The sequence below is a fragment of the Coenobita brevimanus genome, chromosome 40 (assembly GCF_032717465.1).
Source record: "Coenobita brevimanus isolate Jiangsu-jjx chromosome 40, ASM3271746v2, whole genome shotgun sequence".
In the NCBI taxonomy this organism is placed as follows: Eukaryota; Metazoa; Arthropoda; class Malacostraca; order Decapoda; family Coenobitidae; genus Coenobita; species Coenobita brevimanus.
In genome coordinates, this window is record NC_136993.1 from 58984382 (window position 1) to 59007096 (window position 22715).

At 41.2% G+C, this 22715-nt stretch overlaps 1 protein-coding gene across 1 annotated transcript in view; it reads right to left on the bottom strand.

The window, feature by feature from the left end:
* The window catches only part of LOC145397140 (uncharacterized), a 49049-nt gene extending 26688 nt beyond the window's left edge, over positions 1-22361 (bottom strand). The window contains exons 1-4 of the mRNA XM_080270337.1: positions 22242-22361; positions 20608-20715; positions 20153-20385; positions 966-1091 (exon numbers count right to left, since the gene is read on the bottom strand). Of these exons, the coding sequence (XP_080126463.1) occupies positions 966-1091; positions 20153-20385; positions 20608-20715; positions 22242-22361 (587 nt within the window). The remainder of the gene's footprint in view (positions 1-965; positions 1092-20152; positions 20386-20607; positions 20716-22241) is intronic.
* Positions 22362-22715: the final 354 nt, after the last annotated feature.

The following is a 22715-nucleotide window of genomic DNA, read 5'->3' on the forward strand; positions in this document are numbered from 1 at the left end:
ACCTGAAAATGTATATATCACTCTCATATACCTAACGATAACCGTAATATCGACCGTCAAAGAATGTCAAAAATAAATATCGTTACCCCTCGCATGCAGAGAGAAAAAAATTGCACCAAAGTAAACTTTAGTCTTATAGACTTGAAGAACCTGGTTTTACACACCAGAAAAAGTATATTTCATTCACATTTGTTTAATGGTTATTGCACAACCGACTGTGAAAAATATAGAAAAAAAAAAGTCATTCCTCACCATAAGCGAGAATGGGACGTCCTTGAAAAATAACGGAGAATAGGGAGGTGAAGGGAGTGTGAGGGAGCATCAGGAGGGGGGGAAAGGAAGGGAATATGTCTACCACATGCACCCAATACAATCTAGAGGGGGTATGGAGGGTAGTTTGGGTGGGAGGGGACACAAAGGACAGGATGAGGCAAATGAAGGTAGAGATGCCTGGGGAGCGGGGCCCCACACCCGGGGAGGAGGCCGGATCATTCTTCCCACTATTTGATCTCCTAGTTTCCACGGGTTATGTACCATTAATGTTATAAAAGAGGTGGGGTTAAAGCTCCCCAGTTTATTGTAACCTCGCTACAATCGTCTGCCATAGGAGTTTATTGCATATTTTCCGAGGCCCACGATCATCAGCCATAGGATTTTAGGGTTATGTGGCTTCCCAAAGGACAAGATTGAGCTAACTGCACTGAGTGACTAAGTAGGTATATAGGTGGGTTGAAGGGTAGTCAAATGAGTAGCCTAGATAAGGATAAATATGTCCACTAAGAAATAGGTCTATGGGGTAAAAATGTCCATAGTCTCTGATTGGAATAGGACCATGTGGGAAAATAGGTCCACGGGGAATATGTCCTTGGAGGAAACGGGCTCAATTGGAAACATAGGTTCACTGGGTAAAAAAAAAAAAAAAAAATCCAGTGGAAGTAATGGGCCCATGTAGGGATGGTACATACTTGGCATACTTGTTTGGGAAGAGATTAGCCGCAGTCCGATGTAAGCCTTGGGTGAGGGTCCAGAAGGCTACCCGCTCCACTCTGGCACCCTCAGGGCTGTACGGCAGGTGCACGTACATATCACATCTGTTGGTCAGTAGCATAATATAATAATGTATGTGTACTAAGTCCATGTGAAGGAATGGGAAGCCTATATGCATAAATGGCACTCAGATTTCTCTGCACGTTCATCTAGGAAAGTGCAGAGAGAACAAATGAAGACAAGTAGTTTGTATCCTGCCACAAATAGAAAAAAGATTGTTTTCAGACTTACATTTGTGACAGACGAACGTGTGTAGTGAATTATGCAATTGCAAGATAATTTTATTCTAATGAGATAACAGGGCCAATAGTCAAGGTAAATATTAAACAAGTTATGCATTTTATTTGGAGGGAGACTTATATATAAAGACTCTCATTGGATTTTTAAATACTTGTTTTATTCATACATTGAACTTTTTTTTCATGTTGCTGTTAGCTGTATGAGTATTTAGAAAATAATTTTCGTTTTGTCTATCTATCTATCTATTGCTAGACGCCTCAATCCCGTTTGGGGTGGCCACAAACAAATCGCCTCCAAGTCGCCCTGTCCCCCGCCATTTTACTGCCCTGCTCCCAAATCACACACCCCTCTCTCATATACCTCTCCACCCCATCCCTCCATCTCATCCTCGGCCTCCCCCTGCCTCCACCTCACTCACATACACTCTCTTCGTCAATCTTTCACCCTCCATCCTCTCCACATGGCCAAACCACCTCAGTGTGTTCCTCATAACGCTTCCTATCACATCCACATCAACACCACAATGCTCCTTTATATTCTCATTCATCAGCCTGTCTCTCCATGTGACTCCACAGGCTCCTCTTAAATAACTCATTTCCACTGCTCTCACTCTTGACTTGTGTCCTTCCAACAACGTCCAAGCTTCACTTCCGTACGTTAGAGTTGGTATCACAATACTGTCATGTAGTAACTTTTTCACTTCTATGCTCACTTCCTTGTTTCTTATCACTGCTTTCAAAGAACCAGCAACCTTTCTTCCCTGCTGTACCCTTTCAAACACTTCACCCTCCAAACCTCCATCCTTACTCATCACAGTACCCAAGTACTTAAACGTACTCACATTTTCCAATTCCTCACCATCCAACCTCGCTGTACATTCACTGACTTCACCTCTCTCAAAGACCATCACTTTACTCTTCCCTACATTCACCTTTAGATTCCGTTTCTTACACACTCTCCCAAACTCATCCACCAAGCCTTGCAGCTCCCCTTCGTCTTCACTCAACAACACAGTATCATCTGCAAACAACAGTACAGGGAGTTTCCAAACACTATCTGGTAGATTCTAATCAGTTTTAGGGTGCTACTGTAGTGAAAGATAATGGGGACTGCCTAATCGAAAAGTCTCATTAGCAGAAGAAAATCATCATAAGAAGCAAAGATGATGCTTCAATATGTCATCAGTTTGAAAGGGTTATGTAATTATGTATAAATTCTTTGGTGGAAAATAACCAGACAAGGATGAGACTTTTCACTGAGGGCCACTGAGTGTCACTTTATTTTTCTCATGTATGTACTTTTTTTCTTTTTGGCATCTACATACAGGACATGAATCACAGTAAATAGAATATCAACGTCTTGTCTGCAAAAAAAAAAAAAAAAATGGTAAGGAAGGCTGGATCTTTTCACTGAGGGCCACCAAAATCCACCTATCGCACTCAGTCTTTTCACCAAGGAACATTGAGAGCCAACTAACAGGGTCGGTATTTTCACCAAGGGCCACCGAGTGCCACCTAACCAGGTCAGTCATTTCATCGAGGACCACCAAGAGCCACCTACCCTAACCTAACCTTGTTTTTGCAGTGGTTCTCCGTGTCTCTTGGTGGTTCTCGGGGGAAAGACACGCCGATGAGAATTGCTAATCCAGCTTAGAAGCGAGAAGAGGAATGTCAAGAATCATCATATATGAGAGACGTTTTGCCTACCTCTGTTAAATGAAATTTACTGTATTGTAAATGAGATCTTACAAAACAAACACATTACTAATCAGGTGTGAGAAGATTTTAAGAACATCAAGGTTTGGTGTCCTCAAAGGAGGACCAAAATTTCCTGGAGGAGATTGATACTGCAAGAAAAAGAAATAGTTTTCCTTTGCGCTGCTCGACACCACTTGTGTGCGACCTGGTGAATCATTCTGTCACGTTGCATCGCACTGAGAGGGCTAGGTCCATATTTTGCATTTTTTCTTTGTTTGTGCACACGACCTGCTATTTTCATCCTCAAACCACTACTTCAAATTTGTATGAGCAAAGAGTGTGCATATTTCCATTTTGCTTGGGAAAACCATGGCTAAGGCAGTAACAATGCTTAAGCAAGATTTCAAGGAGCAGGCTATTGAAAAAATAAACATGGTTATGAGTGGTATATACCCATGTTTTGAGGCAGGCAACGTGTCAGTCCCAGACTTTCCATGTCCTGGCCATCCTTTTGCTTCTCAGACAGACAAAAACAATGAGAAATCTCGACAGAAAATCTTGGAAGATCACTCTCGCACTATTAACAAACCAGTAAAACACCTTTGTCGGCAAAGGTAGGAGCTAGGCCACTTAAATCTGAAAGAATTCAAATGTTGCCTTACACTCCGTGGATGCCAACTGTATATTGATAGCAATCCACTTACCAAGCTTCAAGCCCTCGCAACAAGCTGTCTGTCTTGTGGCTTTCTTTTGAAAAATTTTGAAATGCTGCAATTGGCGCATGTCATGTGCCATCCAGCAAGCCATCAAATTCCTGGATCTTGGCCTTGGTCCAGGAGACCTTTAATCCCAATGGCTTCAAATTGTCATAAAATTCCTCAAGGGCACTCAGTAATATCTTTAGTGACTCCACTAGGATAACTGCATCATCTGCAAAGTCAAGGTCAGTAACCATGAAACTGTTAATTGATAACCCACAGTGACTTCGACTCACAGCCCAGTCCAGTACCCAATCCATACATGTGTTGAAAAGCGTGAGGGCAAGGACACATCCCTGTCTTACACCAGAACTTACTGGGAAGAATTCAGATCCCCCCCCCCAACGCTTGACAGCACTCTCAGTGTTTGCAAGCTTTTTTATGGGTGCAATTGAGGCCATTATATTGACTAACAACCATCATTCAATCTACTCCCAGGTTGTTGACTTCGTTTTCGTTAAGGCAAGGAACATCCAAGAACTTCAGAATCTCAGACATCGCCTCATCGATGCCTCTGGCCTAAATTTCACTTTCAAAGAGTCTACCCAAGGCCGCCTCCCCTTCCTCGATGTCCTAGTGACTGCCTCGACTCAGGATACACGACTGCAGTCTCCTTAAACTCATCCAATAGAGGACTATGTTTCAAAGGCATAAGTGAATGCCCTCAGTGATATTTAAGCTCCATCATCAGTGTCTACATTCGCCGCACCCTCACACACTTTTCCTCATGGGACAGGGTTCATTCAGAGTTTGAAAGACGCGCAAGTTCTCATCAACAATGGATATCAGAATTGTGATGTTGAAGACCCACTGAAGAATGCAGTTAACAAAAGGTACTCATGCTACAGTGCCCTTTCTCTCAATAACGAGAAAATCACTTTGTACTACCAAAATAACATAAAACTGACGAGAGAATAATGAAGAATACCATTCATAAAAATGTTATATGCATTCCTAGATGATATTCAGAAACTTTAGAGAGAAGGGAAAGTCAAAATAGCAAGAGATCTTCAAGTCTTCCTTATGCTGAAGCTTATATAACAAGGGACTCCTTCCAAAGCAACCTCGTACACATAAGATACCTGCCATCATCCAAACAACTTCGTTTAAAGGAAGGCATCGTTACCAGAAGAACAGACAAGACCTCAGCTTTTGTTTCAGTTTCGAAGTGGGACTACCTACAAAAAATTAATAGCATCCTCTCTGACACCAAGTTTATGAGGATTAATTGCACCCATCCAGAAAAAAATTTAGAAGGAAGGCAACGTTGTGAATGAAGATAACAACACCACAACAATTGGCCTCCACTTTCCTAAACTTTTTTTTAATGCAAGAAAGAAGGAACCAAAGGCCATGAGCCCACAAACGTCCCTTCCAAGAAAAAACAAAAACAATACAAAACAGAGCCAAATTCAAGATCTGTTCATTTCGAGAAGCCTGGACACACTGCGTTTGAAAGACTGGAGATACAGACGAAGGGAGACAGTTCCAGAGTTGACCTGTTGCATAAATGAAGGAATGGGAGTAACGGTTAACTCTTGCATTAGAGAGTTGGTCAGAAAAGGGATGAGAATTTGTTGCTAGACGGGTGCTACACACCCATCGTACAGGTGGAGGGATGCTGTCACGGGGTTTTTTATAATATCTCAGTAATTTTGATATAAATGGTTAAATATTATTTAAATTGATAATAATATTCAATAATATTGAAGAGCAGAGACAATGATTGTCTTGCTACATCAAGCAACGATTACTTTACGCTGGCTTAGCACGATTCTCTGAGAACGAGAATTCATAAACTTTCTCAACAGTACTCAGCAGAGACTAATTACTCACAATTGCTGAATTACTGTACTGTTAGCCTCTGGAGAAAGTTACATCACCCCTGACAATAAATAACTAATACTAATAATAATAACATCAGGTTCTTGCTGATGCATTAACTCCTGGCACAACGGATTTTAAGTTAATACAACAAGACTGGTCTAAGTACCAGTTATGAATAGTAAACGTTTATGCAAGCTAGGAGCTGTATGGAAAATAAGCTTAATTATGGAGAAATGAAACAAGATTTACTCTACATTAAGCTCAAGAAATAGAACTGTTAAATTTATTAATTACAAAAATAAATTTAACATTACATTTCAAATCAAATCAATGAGACGCACTCGCTCACTCACACAGAAGCTAAATACTTACGCCTAGGGAAAAACACCTTAACTAAGCTCTTAAAACTACAAAATACACAAAAGAAATACCAGTCGATGAATGCTATGTATCACCACTAAGGTGGGAGGACTGGATTAACTGTCTAGTGGAGCTTGGGGTGCTAGCTGACCTCTCCACTTCTGAGCACAGAACCTTTCTCCGCCATACAGCAAACACAAGACTGAATTCAAATACATTGAATGGGCAGGACGCAAGGCGTGGCTAACGGTTGAGGGAAGCAGAGGCGAACGATAAAGAAACAATTGTATCGCTCAGTAGCGCACTTAGTGACGTGCATTAAATCGGTCACCTTTGAAAACAGTGACGAATTATTTGAAAAGTATACCCCGAAATGGAGAGAGAAACGGTTAACTGAGCGATACACAGTGAGTTTTCCACTAATAGTTCGTGGCTTCTCACAAAAAGGAAATGTCGCAATTGATTCGTGACATTACGCCCCATGAAAATTAAATCTTTCTTCCTTCAGAAGAAAGATTTCAATATACATACATATAAATCCTAACTCAGTCACACAAGATTCACACTGTGGTGTGTGTGCTATCCTGCTACAGGAGAAAGTCGCAGTCGTCAGTGAGCGAAAAAACCTCGTATTTACGTTAATAGAAGCAAGCTTGAGGGAAAAACTCCGTGACGACGGTGAAAATCCTGTACTCAGGTCAAACTGAGCGAAAATTCGCTACATTTACACTGACAACTAATTGTTGTGTAGTGTGATGTATGTAATACACAGTGTAGGTGTGACAGTTGCAGTGTAACTGTACCTACGTGTAAAATGACACAGTAAATAATATATGGCGATGACGAAGGCAGAGGAGAAGAGGTGGCAGCGTGCGGCAGACGATCGGGTTGGCCCGCACAGCAAAACTGCTACACCCATTGCTGAACCTGCAAAACCAATTGAGGTGGAGCATCAAAAGTGTCAATGGGACAAAATTCTTATTATGTTACAATTACTCTCTCTGGCTAGCAGTCAGTACATGCTATGAAAAGTACACTCGAGGTCGCCATTAATTTTAGCACACGATTATGGTCGGCAAGTTGAGAATCCCTGTGCAAACTTGGGTCTTCCATAGCCTCAAGTCGCCTCTGCAGAGTTCTCACTTCCCCCTTAACCTACAATACAATACTTATATTAGTACCGGGAAGCTGAGAATCCTTGTGCAAACTTGGGTCTTCCATAGCCTCAAGTCGCCTCTGCGGAGTTCTCTCGAACTTCCCCCTTAACCTACAGTACAATACTTATATTAGTACCGGGAAGCTGAGAATCCTTGTGCAAACTTGGGTCTTCCATAGCCTCAAGTTGCCTCTGCAGAGTTCTCACTTCCCCCTTAACCTACAATACAATACTTCTATTAGTACCGGGAAGCTGAGAATCCTTCTGCAAACTTGGGTCTTCCATAGCCTCAAGTCGCCTCTCAACTTCCCCTTAACCTACGGTACATATATTAGTACCGGGAAGCTGAGAATCCTTATGCAAACTTGGGTCTTCCATAGCCTCAAGTCGCCTCTCAACTTCCCACTTAACCTACAATACTTATATTAGTATCGGGAAGCTGAGAATCCTTGTGCAAACTTGGGTCTTCCATAGCCTCAAGTCGCCACTGTGGAGTTCTCTCTCGAACTTCCCCCTTAACCTACAGTACTTCTATTAGTACCGGGAAGCTGAGAATCCTTATGCAAACTTGGGTCTTCCATAGCCTCAAGTCGCCTCTCAACTTCCCCCTTAACTTACGGTACATAACATGTATGTACAGGCCCTGGACATAATGTGTCCTGTGGGGCCAATGGGCGAGACGTCAGGTCTGCACCCACTTCACCACTACCCTGTCTCTCAACTGGCTCAGAGATTACAGGTGTGGTTATGAATGGCACAGGAAGGGCATGTCCCTGATTAGTGGTGATACTTTGGCACACACTGCAGGAACGGACAAAACTATCTATGTCTCGTCCCATCCCTGGCCAGAAAAAGTCAGCTCGGATAACGGCCCTGGGTCTTCCTTTGCCCATGTGACCTCCTGAGACTGAACAATGACCCCATTGTAACACTGCTAGGCGGTACTTGGCGGGAACGACAAACTGCAGTCGAACCTCGCCCTCGGGTGTTCGTGACTCACGGTAGAGCCGTCCTTGTTTACGAAGGAACTTGGCTCGACCTCCCCGTGAATACTTTATCACTCGACCCTTTTGTTTGTTCCGCACGGTAGCAAGTGTCGGGTCAGAATGTTGTTCTTGTACAACAAGTTGACTACACATCAGATCTTGCGGCGATTCAATGATCACTGGGGTGACACAGTGTGGAGCCTCAGCCATGGCTCGTGTTACCGCAGCAGCCGAAGTCTGAGAAGCGTCATCATCGGAGCAACTATCCTTGGCTCCTTGAATATTGCCTACTATCAAGTCAAATAGAGGCTCTGGCATGACAACTGCAAGTGTCGTACCAGTATAAAATGGAGATGCCACCTGGATACATGCCTCAGGGAACAATCTCACTGATCCATCAATAAGGCTTACATGGATCTGTCGACCTGTATACTGCTCAGGCCGAACTAGACTCTGCTTAACAGAGCAACCTGAGGAACCATTGTCTCTCAGGACCTTCACAGGAATGCCTCCCACAAACCCTTGCTGAACAAGGAAGGTACTGTCACCTGTGGGAGGGCCTTTGGAGGAAGCAGCTAGCCACTCATGAGGCTGCTGAATTGATGTGGCAAACATTGTGCCTTGTGAATTATAAGATGGAACATTGGCCATCTGTGGAGGGGGTTCACTGTCACTGTGGGACTAGTGAACTGTGGGGAAGTACCCACACTGGTAGGAACGTGACCACCAGACTGCTGCTGAGGAATGAAGGCTGCATTCGCTTCCTGCCTCTTTGTGTTGGTGGTGAAAAACTTTGTCCCGTCGGTCGGTTGCGTGGCTGATACTGCTGCTGGTTAGGGTACTTGTTGTACCTCTTCCACTCAGGTTTCTGAGTGTTTTGCCCCTGGTCCTTCCACTGCGGTTTTGGACCTTGACCATTACTCTGAGAACGGCCTTGGTGTGCTGGGATTCAGTCTGAGACGGCTTCCCAGACTTGGCAGTATCTTTTCTGCTCCAGGTGTTTTGCTTACGAGCTTGATACCCGTATGCAGTAAAGAATGCGTCAGCCTTCTCTGCCATTTGGCTGGCATCTTTCACCTGGCAGATCTTAAGCTGTGCTATGAGCTCAGCAGGCCACGACCTCTCTAGCTGTGTACGCAGCATAAGGTCAATTATCCCCTCACGCGTGGAAGGAGTTTCATCTTTCTCCATCCACTCATTTAAGTAAGCTGTGAGACGATCAAGGAACTGAACAGCTGTCTCCTTTGTCTTGGAGACGAGCTCGCATGAACTGAACTTTGGCGTCGTCTACTGTGAGACCATACGCCTTAATGAGTGCAGCTTTCATCATCTCATATGTGAGATTGTCTCCACGAATTCTGTGGAGAATATCGAGGGCAGGGCCCTCAAATAAACTAAGAAATTGAAGCCGCTTAGCTGCCTCATCCAGTTGATATAAGTCTGCCATGTCCTCAAAACGAGCTATGTACGGCTCGATTCGCTCGCTTTCCTTGTATGAAGGAAGCTTGATGCGTGGGGTCGCTAGGACATGTGCAGGGAGAACGCTCGTGGAGCTTAGACCAACTGCACCAGACGTGTCTGAAGCCAAGGAATCTCGCTTGAGCTTCAGCACTTCAAGTTCATGTTCTCGTTCTTTGTCTCGTTGTTCACGCTCGTATTCGCGCTGTTCTCGCTCGTGTTCGCGCTGTTCTCGCTCGTACTCGCGCTCCTTTTCGCGTTCCTCACGCTGTTCTCGCTCGTATTCGCGCTGAATCTTACGCTCTTCACGGGCATCATTCTCGCGCTGCTGCTCCTGATTATGCCGTGAGTATATACTCTTTAATTTCGGTTGGGTCCGAAAGACCCATTTCTTTGGCTTCCTGTAAAAATACAGTAGTAGCCATGGCGCTAATTTATTAAGCAAACCGAAATTGAGTACTGACTGCTTAGCGACGAATACTAATAAACAAAAGTAAAGAGTACAGACACAAGCTAGTGGTGACCAGTCTTATCTAGTTAACTGGCAAAAATAAATCAAAAATGTAAATGACTGGGAAGACTCAATAATAAACACAATGGGTACGCCGACTTCCCAGGAGCGAATAAAATCGTCTGGCGTTACCAAAAATAAACTAGAGTTAAGTACTCTATTGATTTATAAAGCAAAAACTCACTTGCTAAATTAACGGTAAACACCAGTAAGCTTGTGCCTATAAACTTTAATGATAAATGCCTAAATATGAATGAGTGAGCACTATCTCGTGAATAGCTTTAGAGCTAGGAGTTAATATCCTGGAATGAGGTCGCCAATTGTCACGGGGTTTTTCGAATATCACGGTAATTTTGATATAAATGGTTAAATATTATTTAAATTGATAATAATATTCAATAATATTGAAGAGCAGAGACAATGATTGTCTTGCTACATCAAGCAACGATTACTTTACGCTGGCTTAGCACGATTCTCTGAGAACGAGAATTCATAAACTTTCTCAACAGTACTCAGCAGAGACTAATTACTCACAATTGCTGAATTACTGTACTGTTAGCCTCTGGAGAAAGTTACATCACCCCTGACAATAAATAACTAATACTAATAATAATAACATCAGGTTCTTGCTGATGCATTAACTCCTGGCAACGGATTTTAAGTTAATACAACAAGACTGGTCTAAGTACCAGTTATGAATAGTAAACGTTTATGCAAGCTAGGAGCTGTATGGAAAATAAGCTTAATTATGGAGAAATGAAACAAGATTTACTCTCTACATTAAGCTCAAGAAATAGAACTGTTAAATTTATTAATTACAAAAACAAATTTAACATTACATTTCAAATCAAATCAATGAGACGCACTCGCTCACTCACACAGAAGCTAAATACTTACGCCTAGGGAAAAACACCTTAATCCTAAGCTCTTAAAACTACAAAATACACAAAAGAAATACCAGTCGATGAATGCTATGTATCACCACTAAGGTGGGAGGACTGGATTAACTGTCTAGTGGAGCTTGGGGTGCTAGCTGACCTCTCCACTTCTGAGCACAGAACCTTTCTCCGCCACAGCAAACACAAGACTGAATTCAAATACATTGAATGGGCAGGACGCAAGGCGTGGCTAACGGTTGAGGGAAGCAGAGGCAAACGATAAAGAAATAATTGTATCGCTCAGTAGCGCACTTAGTGACGTGCATTAAATTGGTCACTTTTTGAAAACGGTGACGAATTATTTGAAAAGTATACCCCGAAATGGAGAGAGAAACGGTTAACTGAGCGATACACAGTGAGTTTTCCACTAATAGTTCGTGGCTTCTCACAAAAAGGAAATGTCGCGAATTGATTCGTGACAGATGCATACAGGCAGTTCAGAGGAGCAGTGACCATTGAAGTAGAGATAGAAAAGAGATAAAGATGCAACAGTGAGGAGAGACAGAGGTTGAAGAAAGCCAGTAAGAGGAGGAAGGTTAATGAGATGAAAAGCCTTTCACTCCACCCTATTGAGAGGAGCTTTATGTGAGGAGCCTCCCCACACATGAGAGTTCTACTCTAAACAGGGGCGAATAAAACCCGTGTATAATGTCAACAACTCTGCAGGGGTAAAGAAGGTACAGAGTCGGCTTAGCACACCTAATCTATTAGAAGCAGATTTTACAAGAGATGGATTATGATCTTTCCAAGATAAGTCCCGAGTGAATGAAAGCCTAAGCTTGGTCAAGGATGATGCAGGCTTTAGCTGGATATTATTAAACATTAGTGGGTACTCCTGTGGAAGACTGTGTTGGGTTGATAGGTGTAAAAACTGAGTTTTTGATGCATTAGAAACAACAAGATTATTTTTACCCCAGTCAGACTTATGAGCCAAGTCAGACATTAGGTGTGCCATAGCCTCATCCCTTGTTTGCTGAAGTAACTGCTGAGATGGATGTTGTGGGAACCGAATGGAAAGGTGAAGGGTGGAATCATCAGCATACAAGTGGATAGGGTTAGATGTACAACTTAGGTCATTGATGAAGAAAAGGAAGAGAGTTGGTGATAGGGTAGAACCCTGAGGAACACCACTGTTGATAGATCTAGAAGAAAGATGGCATTCTACAACAGCGGCTATAGAATAACCAGAGAGGAAGCTATAGATAAAGGCAAAGATAGAAGGATAGAAACAGTAAGAGGGCAGTTTGGAAACTAAAGATTTATGCCGGACTCGATCGAAAGCCTTTGAGATGTCAAGTGCAATGGCAATGCTTTCGCCAAAGTCCCGAAAGGAGGATGACCAGGAGTCTGAAAGGTAGGTAACAAGATCGCCAGTGGAGCGTCCCTGACGGAACCCGTACTGATGATCAGAAAGAATGTTGTGATAGGAAAGATGCTTTAAAATTTTTCTATTGATTGACTCGAAAACTTTTGAAAACACAGGATGTTAAAGCAATTGGACGATAGTTAGAGGGGTGGGAACGGTCACCCTTCTATGGGACTTGCTGAAAGAGAGCAAACTTCCAGCAAGAAGGAAAGTTGACAGACAAAGGCGAAAGAGTTTACCTATGCAGGGTGTAAGCACAGAAGCACAGTACTTGAGGACAACAGGAGGGACTCCATCAGGCCCATGTACCTTGTTAGTACTGAGGCCAGTGATGGCAGAAACTACATCAGCTGATAAAATTTTAATGTCAGCCATGTAGAAATCAGAGGGGATAAGTGGTGGAGGAACAGCACCGGAATCGTCTAAGGTGGAATTGGAGGAGAAAGTCTGAGCAAAAAGGTCTGCTTTATCAGTAGGAGAAATAGCTACAGACCATCAGAATAGAAAAGAGGAGGGAAGGATGATGAGGTAAAGGTGATACAAAGGTTTTTGGCAAGGTGCCAGAAGGAGCAGGAAGAATACGAGTTGGAGAGTTGAGAGCATTTAGTACGGATGAAATTATTTTTAGCAAAGCGAAGAAAAGAGCACGAATCCGAGTAGAAACATAAAAAAGATGTGATTCAGGGGTGGGTTGGCTCTGGTGCCTTTTATAGGCTCTCTCCTTCTTGCGTACAGCATTAGAACAATCATGATAAAACTCTTGCATTAGTCAAAGGATATGAGAAAGGATTGTATGCTTCTATGCCCGAGAGAATAACCTCCGTAATGCGCAAGGCACACTCAGATGGCTCCCGATCATGGAAGCAATCATCATTCCAGGGAAAATCAAAGAAGTACTGTCTGAGGGCCTCCCAATCTGCAGCTCCAATGTGCCACAGACGACGTTTCTTTGGAGGGTCCACAGGCTGTACCAAAACAATATGACAGGTTAAGGTAATAAGGTTGTGATCAGAGGAGCCCAACGGAAAGGCAAGATTAACAGTGTAAGCAGAAGGATTAGTTGTAAGGAAGAGGTCAAGTATGTTGGAGCTCTCCCAAAGGTGGTCAGGGATATGGGTGGGGTGCTGTACAAGATGCCCTAGGTCATGAAGGATAAAAAACATGTAGGCTTGTTCACCAGGTGGATCAGTGAAAGGAGAGGAGAGCCAAAGGTGGTGGTGAACATTGAAATCTCCTAGAATGGAGATTTCAGAGAAAGAAGAAATGGATAGAATGTGTTCCATTGTAGAAGTAAGATAGTCAAAGAGTTTTTGATAGTCAGTAGAATTAGGAGATAAGTAAACAGCGTAGATATATTTAGTCAGAGAATGACAAGAAAGCCGAAGCTAGAGAGTAGAAAATTCAGAAGAATCAAGTTCAGGAACACGAGAGCAAGATATATCATTGCATACATATACACAACATCCACCTTTGGCTTTGAAATGAGCATAGAGAAAATAGGGGAAAACAGAAAAGGGTTTGTTGTCAGTTGCCTCAGACAGCTGGGTCTCTGTCAAGAAGAGAAGGTGAGGTTTAGTGGAGGAGAGGTGGTGTTTGACGGAGAGAAAGTTATTGGAAAGGCCGCGAATGTTGCAGAAATGAAGAAGTGAGTCAGTGGTTCCAGGCATTTCTCTGAGTCGTCACTGGGAGAGGAGCTGATGGTGGGGGAGTTTATGGTCCCCTCCCCCTGGGGACTCCAAGGCCTGATTTTCATTTGCCATCTTACTTATAATTTTGAAAAGGAAGTGTTGTGTGTACTGTGCATGTAGTTTGGTGTTAACAGTTAGAGAAACTTGTATTGGAGAGCATGCTGGCCTACTCTCTGTGTTAATGAGACACTGAAAAGGTTCAGCAAAGGGGGATGGACAGGAACTAGTCCCGAGGGCTGATGAAACAGGAGCTCCAGTTCTCCCTGTCATCAGCTTTCCGTCCACCTTGGAAGTATTGCCTTGCTCGACTGGTGCTACAGTCTACTCCTCCTGACAGGTGAATATTCTCTTGCCTATGCATATGGCAACGTCGAGACACAAGTCAGGCTACCCCCTACGCCCCGTGATCTCAAAGATCATGACTGGTACTTGCTCCAAAGGACAGAAATTCAGTGAAATACTGACACCCTATGTACCTACAAACTGCTACCTGACATCAGCTAGCCAGTTCCTCGAGGTTCTGAAAGATGCACCCTCAGCAAAAGACCACATCATCGCATAATTGGACATCAAAAGCTTTTTCACCAACATACCTGTCAACTGAATGATACAGTTCAACCTCAACCGAGTATTTACTGTAGATGTGAAGAAACAACACTCCTCGGCATGGCAGAAACCTCCCTCCTCACCCTGTTGGAACTTTTTACAAAAAAGGCCCCCTTCATCTGTCCCCATGGAAAGGTGTTTCGCCAGATACATGGTGTTGCCTTGGGACGCTCTCTAGTTGTCTTCTTTGTAAACTTTTTTATGGGTATAATCGAGGCCACTATACTGACAAACAACCATCCTTCAGTCTGCTGCCGCTGTGCCGATATTTTCGTTTGAGTTTAGGACATCCAAGAAATTCAAATCCTCAAATGGTGCCTCATCGAAGCCTCTGGCCTAATTTTTACTTTTGAAGAGCCAGCCCAAGGCCACCTCCCCTTCCTCGATGCCCTAGTGACCACCCGTGAATCTGGATTCACAGTCAAAATAAGTAAGGTGTCGTCACTTCCATTACGTAACGCATCCTCCTCACACACGACGTCACATGGGGTATCGGCTGCTCGGTCCACTGTCAAAGTTGACGCCAGTCTGGTCTGAGCCACTGTGACAAGCATGTCCACAATGCCCAACACCTGTGCGGTTACCGAGTGTAATCCAAGTGATCGTAATAGTGAGGCTGTAATTTAACATCGATTTCAATAAAATGAAGAAGTATGAAGAAAGTGGATTATACTCTGCAGAAGTGACAATATAAATCCTGCAATGGCATGAATTTGTAGCCTCCACTTTCGAAAATCAGACTACCAGAGAAACTTAAGATATGAACTACTTTTTTTTGCAAGTACCTAAAAATCAAATAAAACTGAAGGAGAGTACTCTGCTAACACAACGACTACCGGCATCAGCAGGTATATAAGCAGTATCACAGAAATTAATGTTCATTGGCCTACACATTGTTCTCTTATGTATGTAGTTTTACTCATTTGGAAAAATCGGGAGCATTGTCCGTTGCTAATGGATATCCATTGATGCAGTCATTTAAGTGTTTTTCATTTCAACGGAATTAATGTAATGATGATAACTATAATTACAATTAGATTTTAATATTAATCAAAGTAATTGTGTGGCACTTGAGTATAGCTAGAGAGAGAGAGAGAGAGAGAGAGAGAGAGGGAGGGAGAGAGAGAGAGAAAAAAAATATTGTGTTACCGTTACTGGTAGAAATGTGAATTTCCAGTTCAAGTGACAAATCAGTTAGGCAAAGTAATTAGGGGTACATACATCCACAACAGTAGATAACTAGAATGGCACTCAGTAGGGCACATACCTCCGACAAGGCCCAGCATGCAGTTCCTTTTAATTCAGTCAAGTGTGATCCAATATGGAAAAAGACTACCCCCCTATGAAAGCATATTTAAATCCACTAGATCCGGAATTTTATGTGGATCGGCGCCAAACTGTACACATTCGTAAATTCCAACATCCTAAATATCCCTGATTTTTTATGATCCATGCAATATTCACTGAAAGTTTTACGAAAATGTCAAGAAACGCCTTATCTCGCAATGTTAAAGGAAAAAAAAAATCCTGGACCCGCACCTTTACACGGATCTGCACCAAAATTTAATGGAGTCTATTCTGGGCCAAGGCCCATTCTTCTACCCAGTTTCGTGGAAATCCGCCCTGTAGTTTTTGCATAATCTTGTTCACAAACCAACCAACCAACAAACAAACAAACGGACAGGGGTGAAAACATAACCTCCTTGGTGGAGGGAACTAGTTATTATCTAGTTTCATGGAGTAGTAGATGTCAAGTTTTATAGATTTACTAAAAAGTTTAAACCAGAACTAAATAAACTTCTTAAATATACTGTAATCATAACCCCATAAGCTGGCTGTACCTGTTGTACAACCCAAAACTATAATCTAATAACAGTGGCAGATACAGATTGATTCTGTGATATCTACATCTGTCTCTGCATTTCAGTTCTCATTTTAAGTAACAGAGATGTAATGGACACAGTCTTTAAATACCATTCCTCAGAACTTAATATAAAATGTGGTATAACCCATAGCATATTTTAAAAACCTTTTTCAGTGTTTTCCAACTTTTTCATTGTGTTGTGGATGTGTAATGTGCTATCCAATTGGGAGGCGTGAGTGAGAAATGTTGAGTTTAATTATTGTTGTGTTCCAATGATTTGTGTGACATTAAAACAAAAATGTTATCTTTGATGATGGCAGGAGGAATTTCCAGTTCAAGCGACAAACTAAGAGATTAGGTTTCCTTAGGCTACTCCTGAAGTACTGATACAAAAAAGGGGAGGGGGAGAAGCATTCATTTCATTAGAATAAATATGTACTTCATGCAATTTTCCATATTTAAATTATATCCTAACGGAAGTAATAACTCAACGCCCCATAAATAAACTTGTATGTTTCATGTATTAGTTATTTTTAGAATGGGAATAGATCTGCCTAACGCATGTCTATCTGTGCTTTTCGGTTCACATTATAAGTAGTGGAGAGACAGGTATGGGAGAGAGTTATAAATGACTTTAATATGATTTTTTTTTTAATAACAGAACAGAGGAAGGAAAAACGAATGAATAAAAACAATAATCCATACACCAGATTATTGGCATCCTCCATTCATAAAATATCTGTAAGAGTTGGACTTAAACAGCTGTAGGTTGAAGTTTAGGGGGAAACTACTCCGGGGAAACGAGTTCCAGAGAGATGCAGTTTGGGGAATAAAAGAATTCTGACAGGCACTCAGGTAGAAGTTCTGCAGTATGGTTGTGCGACATTCCAGTCATGAGCGCGACAGATGCCTGTGTAACACGAGGGAAGGCATGGAGAGGTGGCACAATGGACACAGCTTCGTCTGATGGAGAAAATAAAGATTTTCTAAACCTAATGTCATGATGTATGACTCTTAGCCAATTGTAGTTTCAGAGATGATATGATTATAAAATTGATAATTCATAATAGTAATGATTATGCTGGTGATAAGGATAATATAAGGCTATCATATTACTACAACTAATAACACAACAACAATAACAATAACAACAAGAATAATATTACTGTAATAGCAATATTCGCGAGTGTGTGTGTGTGTGTGTGTGTGTGTGTGTGTGTGTCGGGGAGGGGAGTGAGGGGGGGGGGTGGAGTAGGAAAGACGTGTATCTGTGTTCGGACATGTGCCGCCATTTCCGTCCATGATCTGGGCTTGGAATCATTTACATTTTATACTACCTTTATCTCCTAAGTGGTATGTTCTGGGATACTGATTATGTGGATGTTTTTATTTATTGTTCCCTACACATTGCGCCCTGAGGTTTTGGTGGTGTCGTTTTTGCAACACCCTATATATATATATAGATAGATAGATAGATAGATAGATAGATAGATATATATATGTATAGATATATAGATATACATATATATAGATATAGATATATGTATATATATATATATATATATATATATATATATTGTTACATCCCCATCCCACACTGCCACAGGCTCCAACAGCAGTAGAACAGTATACCTTGGCCAGTGAGTTGTTCTTCCTACTGTCAGCTTTTAGGTATTCAGTACACAAGATCAGCTGATGCATTGTCAGTAAGCACTGTCTTCTTAAAGTTGACTGTCTTTATTTTCCAGATAATTACACTTGATATTTTCCAACTTCACTTAACTTTTTTTCACAAGCATTGGAGTTATACAAACGTTACCAACTGCAGTTACACTTAATGCTTGCCAACACCTCACGGTTTTCACAAGTACCGATGATGTACAAACTTCAATAAACACTTCACTGTTTGCCAACAACACTTCACCGTTTTCACATTTACCGAAAATATGCAAACATCCCTGACACTGCATTGACACTGCGCTACACTCAAACTGAACTGAAAACTAACTAAACTTGAAATAGTCCCTTCCCTATCCTTATATAAGCTTACATTACTCGAGAAACTTCTACTACAAACTCGATGAGGCAACAGTTAACAGTTACCAGCTAGGAGACATCAAAACATGTCAGAGTTGTCCTATATTACATAACACTGTAAATTATTTGACATCCAAATTTAGATTAAATTACATAATTTAACAACCAATCACATAAGTAAAACATTATTAAAAAAAGAGAGCACAAAAATTAATGCATAACTTACGAAATAAGTACGCTCACAAGCAGCAGGGAAACTGGCGACTCTGACACGTACCGAAACCTACAGTAAACGTCGAGAAACATTGAGGTGCTCCTCGACCTTGGTTTTAGATTGGTGAGACTATACCTAACTGGCAAATCTCGCTTCTTTATATATATATATATATATATATATATATATATATATATATATATATATATATATATATATATATATATATATATATATATATATATACTGCTGCTTAACTTAAGACCTAGAGGATTAATGCTTGGTGTGTCCCACACAGGTGTGACTACACCACCAGGAGATGACAGGGAACAATCAGTGTTAGTCTGGGGGATACTGCTTTAAAATTAATTCAGTTAACAATTTATCACACTTTAAATGACCATAGCTCATGTTTACATTCTTTTCATATGTGCCAGAAATTAGACAAGATTCTATTACATTTCTTTCATCTAAACTTTTTGATCTTGCTAGAATCTTGGAGCCTGTCCAGTCAATATATATATATATATATATATATATATATATATATATATATATATATATATATATATATATATATATATATATATTGTGATTCCACCTGTGAAACGATTATATGATCATAGAGATGTGCATTATAGAAACTGTAAATTACCGAAGCACAGTAAGTTTTTTTATCAACCTTCAATCCTGAACTGCATGCAGAAATCTTTAAACATGGCTCACTTCAAAGTTAATTACAGATGGCTTTCATCTTCTTGCCGGCTATTTTGCTTCAGTTAGTCTACCGTATAAGTTACGAAGTGTAGAATGAAGATGCTGATATAGGAAATTATGAGATGCACCAGCGAAGTAACTGGCAGAGAAGTATAACTATATGTTAATGAAAACTGCATGGCAATGATGCGAATACTAGTTTTCGCCATACAAGTTAGGATGCAAAAACACTGTGATGGGCAGTGAAGACAAGAAAAAAAAAGAAAAAAGGAAAAGGTTCACGCTACCACCGTTTGGGGGAAAAATGGATTATTGAGTGGTATTATTTTGTTATGTCGAGTGAAGACAAATGAGGTAACGTCATTGCGTGAATATTATTATGTCAACAAAAGCACTGTTGCGTAAATAGTAGTGTTGTCCAAACAACAATGGAGTAGACTTTATAAAACGGTTTTCAACCTACATCCAAGTTAATCTTCAAATCTCATGAGGTTTCCCAGTGGCGGGGGAGATCGTGTGACATTAGCCACAGATACTGAAAGTTAGTCATCCTCCGTGGTTTAACAGTAAAAACGTCGAGGTATTAAAGTTTATTTAAAACAATGCTGGTGGTTGATAATGAAACTTTTTTTTTTTAAATCTGATGAAAGGTATAGAAAAAGTTTTCTTAACAAAATAATACCTTATTGTTGGTGATGAGGAATCAGAATTAATGACGAGGACATCGTTCATGGAGAATGTCCAGTGAGCTGCAAGGAGATCTAGAACATCTTGCCTAATCAGCCGAGTTACCACCAGCACCTTCGTTGACTGCGCCAGGAGGCGACCAGTGAGGGACTCGTCGGCAAAGGCCGTGAGGAAGGTTGGGTCGTCACTCACCACCACCACCGTCACGCACCATGACATCTGCCGCACCTGGTAATTTCACCACCTTATATATTATCTGAGTCACCTACCCCTATGCAGTAATGTGAGAGTAACCTACTCGCTTCAGCAGTAATGTGAGATGACACGCTTGCTGTAGCTATGTTACACTGTCCTACCCACACATCAACATGAATGCGGGATGACAAACTCGCCTCAGCAGTAATGTGAAAGCAAGCTACCCGCCTCAGCAGTAACTTGAGAATGACCTACCTGGCGAGCCTGGGCAACCACCCTGGAGAGCTGTGCCTGCGTCACGTTAACGGTTTGGTCGTTCACACCCACCTCGAACACAGCTACTCCAGCTTTAGCGTTACCCATCTGCTTAAAGACACTGGTTATCAGATATGAAAATAACACTTTATATAGTTAACCACACTTGAATTCTTGTACTTCCTCTTGTGGACAGCCCACTCTCATTTGGCACCAGAATTAGTGCATTACCAGCAGTAGTTCGCATGATAATGTCCATGGTACATCGATATACCTCTAATTAGTTTTGTCTAATGCTGTTTGCAGTACTGTACGACAGTTTCGTATTTTCATATCTTTCTTCCTATTTTTGTCTTTCTTTGAAATTGTGTACTCGACCAACTTTCCACAGTTTCGGGCTTCACAGCAGATCATTGCCTTTGCAACAGACAGTTACCCAGCAGCTGTTGAATGTGGCCCTATGTCAATCAGTTCAGTACTAACCTGTATTCACTGTGGCTTGCTGTAATGTTGGCACCATTTTTTAAGTACAACTGCTTCTTTTACATGATAGTAGTACGATGCGGAATCATTTGACCAGGAGGAAAGATAAGGAACCAGGCGATTTTTGTTTCAAATAACCAAAAGTCAAAGACTGACCTTTTTTTGCTTCATGTTACTTCTCTCTCGTTATTTCCTTTATATTTATCTAAACTAAGTAACCATCCTGCATTTGCTGTAAAATACATTCCGGTATATCCAAAACCTTTCGTGACAGTTCACCTTCAAACATAACATTCATATAGTATTTATAATTTGCACATAACAATCACGTATAATTTAAATGAAAACTCAGATTTTTAGGTGCCATAATTACCTTTGACCGTATTGCTGTTATTAGTGAAAGCGTTAATGTGATCCAAGCACCCAGCGATTGCTCCACCTTGAACAGAAAGTGCTAAGAAAAGAAAAATATTAGCTTTTAGGTCAAAAGTAAAAATTATTCATATTCCATAAGCCGTCCTCCCAAATATTAATGAACACTGAAACACATGATATGATCTTGAATGTTGAGTATAGGTAATTTCGCTCTGAATATATTTACAGTAACTTGTCTTCCAGTGTTAATAAATATATAATTCATTAACATAAGAAAAAAAAATCTGCAAGTAAAAGTGCCGTTATCATCTTTATATATAATATGATGCTGAAATAAAAAAGGCTTATATCATAGGGACCAATGCATATCAAACTGAAATGTTTTGTACACACTTCTGGCATCATGGGGAAGGGTTTTAGGGACATATCATTGAAATCCGTTAGCTATGAGACTTTGCTCGATATTTGCTACAACTTTAATTTTTGCTACAGTTAAGATGTATACAGTAATTATTCTTGTATGCGAAAAAAAGAAAACGCGAGGCTAAAGTGATAAAACAGGAAAGTGCAAGATAATTTGCTTCTCGAGGTTTACCACCAGATCTTCGACGGCCGAATCGGATTTTCTGGTTTTGTAGGGGGTCGAGAACCATCTGTGGAGATGCCAGGCAAAGTCGGGCATTTCCGCTAGTTTCTAAACCAGTATCTATCTGTCTGTCTACCTATCTATCTATCTGTCTGTCTGTCTATATATGTCCATACATACGAGTACATACCTTGAATGCAATGTGGGATGTATTGCCATATGTAAAGTAGAATGTAGCACACTTCTTGTTTCCTGAGATTATATCGAGCAGGTTTGCCACCACACTTGCAGTGACCTCAAATAGACCCATATTGCCTGTGGAAGAGAGATCTACAACAGAAAATAAATAAATGAATAAATAAATTATCTTGTATCTAAATAAATGTAAAGGAATTTATATACATTATTGATCCTGATATTATTAGACAAAATGACTGATGTCAATCATCATTTATGTGTTTCAGTGTGTGTGTGTGTGTGTGTGTGTGTGTGTGTGTGTGTGTGTGTGTGTGTGTGTATTTGCAACAATAAACTTATCAGTGTTCTACCTGAGGTGAGGGCGATAGAAGGAAGGTCAGCACCAGACACAGCACAAGTCCACGCCAGCAGCAGTAAGAGGGAAACGGATGCCCTCATTCTTCCGTTGGCTCAAATTAACCTTCTT